Source organism: Camelina sativa, chromosome 10 (genome assembly GCF_000633955.1).
Source record: "Camelina sativa cultivar DH55 chromosome 10, Cs, whole genome shotgun sequence".
NCBI lineage: Eukaryota > Viridiplantae > Streptophyta > Magnoliopsida > Brassicales > Brassicaceae > Camelina > Camelina sativa.
In genome coordinates, this window is record NC_025694.1 from 14,963,213 (window position 1) to 14,966,713 (window position 3,501).

A 3,501-nucleotide genomic window follows, 5' to 3' on the forward strand; every position below is an offset into this window, starting at 1 on the left:
AGGTTATGGATTTTAGTAAGACATGGTCTGAAGAGAAAAGGATGATGGTTGGTAGGCTAATGTTATTATCTGTTGCAGTACATGGCATACATCATGGCTCTAGGATCCCTCTTTCAAGTGCTAAAAGGGTGTTTGATCCAGATGGTTTTGAAAAACATCCTTGGGGTCGAGTGGCTTTTAGTTGCTTAGTTAATTCAGTCAAGATTGTTGACTTAGATAAAGACTCTTACACGGTACAAGGATGTGTGCATGCTTTGTTGATTTGGTTGTATGAGAGTGTGCCTGACATTGGAGAACTATATGGGCTGAGAAGGTCTTCGAGTACTGGCATTCCACTTCTTGATTGGCAATCAACCCGGAAAGGTATCAAGATTGATGAATTCATAAAGAATGAGATGGCTAAACATGGACAGGTTAGTTTTTGAGATTAATTACTACACCATTTGTTTTATAATTTGTCTCTGCTGTTTTATATTAGTTTTATGATGTATGTAGGTGCGTGTAAAGCACATGGTTCATGTGTCGGAGGAAAATATGTATCCTGAATGGAGTGACGACGTGGAGAAGGATCCGGCGGTAGACAACTTGATTACTGATCTTGTCCACAATAGTTTACTAGAAGATGTTTGGAAAGTTGTGAAAACAGTGCCCATGGGAAAAAATAAACGGAAAGCTAAAGTAAATGAGAATGGCGAGAGTCGAAGGAGTAACAAGAAATTGAAAATGAAAGATGGTTTCTCCATTGATGAAGAAGGAGAAAAAGATGTAACCAAGAAGGAAAGTAAAGGCAAGGAACACATGGAGGTTAGTATTCATCTTAGTTTGATAAGTTATAAACTACATACATAAAGTAACAAATAAATCATTGCAGGATGTTGAAGATGAGAGAAAAAGCTTGTTGGATATTTGGAGGATGATAGAAAAAATGAATGAGTCAATTAGCGACTTGGACAAGAATTTAATCAGTAGGATGGATGCATTAGAAGGTAAATTTGAAGCTTTTGTTGAGAAGAGAATGGGTGTGTTAGATGAGAAGCTTAGTGATAGGATTAGAATGGTGGAGGTAGATTTGAAAGGAATGAAAGAAACAAAACCCACTAATCTCCCGGTTGATTCGACTTCAAACAACAATGAAGAGGATGAGGCTCATAGACCTTCGTCATCTGGTATCACACACCGGAATTGCTTGAAAAATCAGTCCCATGCTATTGGAAATATCTGAAAATTGCCATCTTAAGTTGTTGCCGTCAGAAGTGTCCCTTTGTATTTTCCTTGTAAAAATGTACCATCAACAACCAACACTTTCCTCATGAAAGGAAATCCATTCAAGCTTGCACCATATGCTAGAAACAAGTACTTAAATCTACCAGCATCATCAAGTTCAAGCTGCGTATATGTTCCTGGATTTGCCCTCTTTAGCATGTACAAGTAAGTATTTAGCTGCATATAACCACTCTCTGGACTACCTCTGACCAATTGACGAGCATGTCGTAGTGTTCGATACGCCTTCCAGTATTCCATCTGTGCAAAATAAATTATTAACAAAAACATTATACAAACTAAAACTATGTTAAAAATATGAAATATTAACCAACCAATGTACCTTTATCTGAAAGCGTTTATTTAACGCTTCTGCAACATGCATTGGCAATACCTTGGGCCAAACTCCACCAACGAAATCCTTATACAACGCTCCTAGAATCTCATGATTTGCTTGTTTGGTACGTGAAGAACGCTCAGTCAGTAAACATGTATGTTGTGAAATAAACACACGCACATGGAACTTTGGATAGTCTTTTCCTGTTGTAGCTCTCACCCTCCACTTACAACCTTTTACCCAGCACTTGACAATTAGCAACCTTGGGTTCGATTTATATTTATAGTAATCAAACTTCTCTACTATAGTTAGTATTTGCAATCGTGTCTCCAAATGCTTCTTTGTTTCATAACATTGACCAACAGCCAAATTAAGAGAAGACAACTCTAACTTTGCATAATTATCATCTTCCTTCTGTTCTTCAATGAATATACCTGAACTTGTCTTCTTATTTGGTGAAATAGCAGTAGGTTTTTCTTCTTCTTCTGGTGGAATCCCATACAAATTAAAATTTTCATCATCATAATCTGTTCCATTAGAATCATCACAGTTATCAAATCTGATTTCTTTATCATCGTCAACTTCTGAATCTTCTTTAATGATGTCTCCCACAGCAAATTCAGTATCTCCTTCAACCAAAACATTATCATCTCTAGCTCTTTTTTTCGATCCACTCCTAACTTTAGCCGTCACTTCAACACAAAGTCGAAGTGTGTCACTCTTCAATTGCTTTAGAAAACCATGAAACTGTCGAGAATTGGTGATAAATACTGGTGGTGTATCGCTTGGTAACTTTTGTAATAACACCTTCGAAATCTTGTAGCTCAACCAAATATCATATACTTTCTCATCCAAACCGTAATCTTTATACACCAATTGAATACAATCATCGTAACTCATTTGGTTGTTACAGTCTAGAATTCGACCCCCTCTCTTATTATCAACAACAAACAACCACTTGACTTCATCATAGATCCATTTGCCACAGACAAAAATCACGTGATCCATGCCAAACCCAAAAAAAAAAAGAAAACTCGTTAGAAGATCGAAAAGGAGAGATATAATTGACTGTGAACTCAAAAGGAAAAAATGATGTTCAATGGAGTTTATGGGGCGGCGTCGTGCTAAAGATGGAGAAAAAATAGGAAACCGCTTATGGAAAACCCTAAAAATTTAATGTTTACGTGCATAAATGGAAACTAAAATAAAAAGTCTGCCACACCTACAATAAGTTTGTCAATGTTTAGTTCAAAAAAAAATCTGAAACAATGAATCTGGAACTATGAAACAAGTCTGTCATTATATAGTTCAAAAAAATAATCTGTCACTATATAAAAATTAAAAACTGTCATAACCAAAAAAATGAGTTGAACAAACAAAAAAACTGTCACAACATTAAACAAATTTGTAAAGTCATTCTAGCAATTTTTATTTTCCTTACATAAATCTGTCAACAAACGACAGATTATTGAAAAAAAAAAAAAAAACTGCCATAACATAAAATAAATCTGCCATAACATGCTACAAAGTGTAGGTCAAACTAGCAATTTTAAATTTTGATTAAAAATCTGCTATCTCTCGGCAGATTATTGGTCAAATTATTAAAATCTGTTGTAACTAAAAGTAAATCTGTTATCAATAAACGTCAAATTAGTAATTTTTTTTTCTCAAAAAATCTGTCACGTTACAACAGATATTTAGTTTAAAAAAAAACTGTAACAACTAAAATAAAAAGTCGGCCACATATTATAACAAACCGGTAGAAATAATAACAAGTCTGTTGTCTCGTTAAAAAAAAGTCTGCTGTTTGGAAAAAAATCAGCCGTAAATAAAAAACTGTCACAACTGATTTTTATAATTCTGTCAACCAAAATAAATCTGCCAAAGTAAATCTTCCATTTAAA

At 34.6% G+C, this 3,501-nt stretch overlaps 2 protein-coding genes and 1 pseudogene across 2 annotated transcripts in view; 1 reads left to right on the top strand and 2 right to left on the bottom strand.

Moving 5' to 3' along the window:
• LOC104720385 overlaps window positions 1–3,501 on the bottom strand; it is a 14,543-nt pseudogene that overhangs the window by 8,171 nt on the left and 2,871 nt on the right.
• On the top strand, window positions 7–1,334 carry LOC104718997. The gene is made up of 3 exons (XM_010436826.2): window positions 7–413; window positions 496–804; window positions 872–1,334. Exons 1-3 carry the CDS (start codon window positions 42–44, stop codon window positions 1,220–1,222), a joined length of 1,032 nt encoding a protein of 343 aa, XP_010435128.1. The 5' UTR covers window positions 7–41; the 3' UTR covers window positions 1,223–1,334.
• The window catches only part of LOC104718996, a 5,023-nt gene continuing 2,566 nt past the window's right edge, over window positions 1,045–3,501 (bottom strand). Inside the window, exons 2-3 of the mRNA XM_019231342.1 lie at window positions 1,604–2,301; window positions 1,045–1,521 (exon numbers count right to left, since the gene is read on the bottom strand). Of these exons, the coding sequence (XP_019086887.1) occupies window positions 1,234–1,521; window positions 1,604–2,301 (986 nt within the window). The 3' untranslated portion in view covers window positions 1,045–1,233. The remainder of the gene's footprint in view (window positions 1,522–1,603; window positions 2,302–3,501) is intronic.

Excerpts from the sequence above, each read along its gene's own strand:
- LOC104718997 (XM_010436826.2), top strand. The coding sequence starts at position 42 with ATGATGGTTGGTAGGCTAATGTTATTATCTGTTGCAGTACATGGCATA. Across the intron at positions 414-495 it reads AGATGGCTAAACATGGACAG|GTGCGTGTAAAGCACATGGT; the intron begins GTTAGTTTTTGA and ends TGATGTATGTAG. Across the intron at positions 805-871 it reads AAGGCAAGGAACACATGGAG|GATGTTGAAGATGAGAGAAA; the intron begins GTTAGTATTCAT and ends AAATCATTGCAG.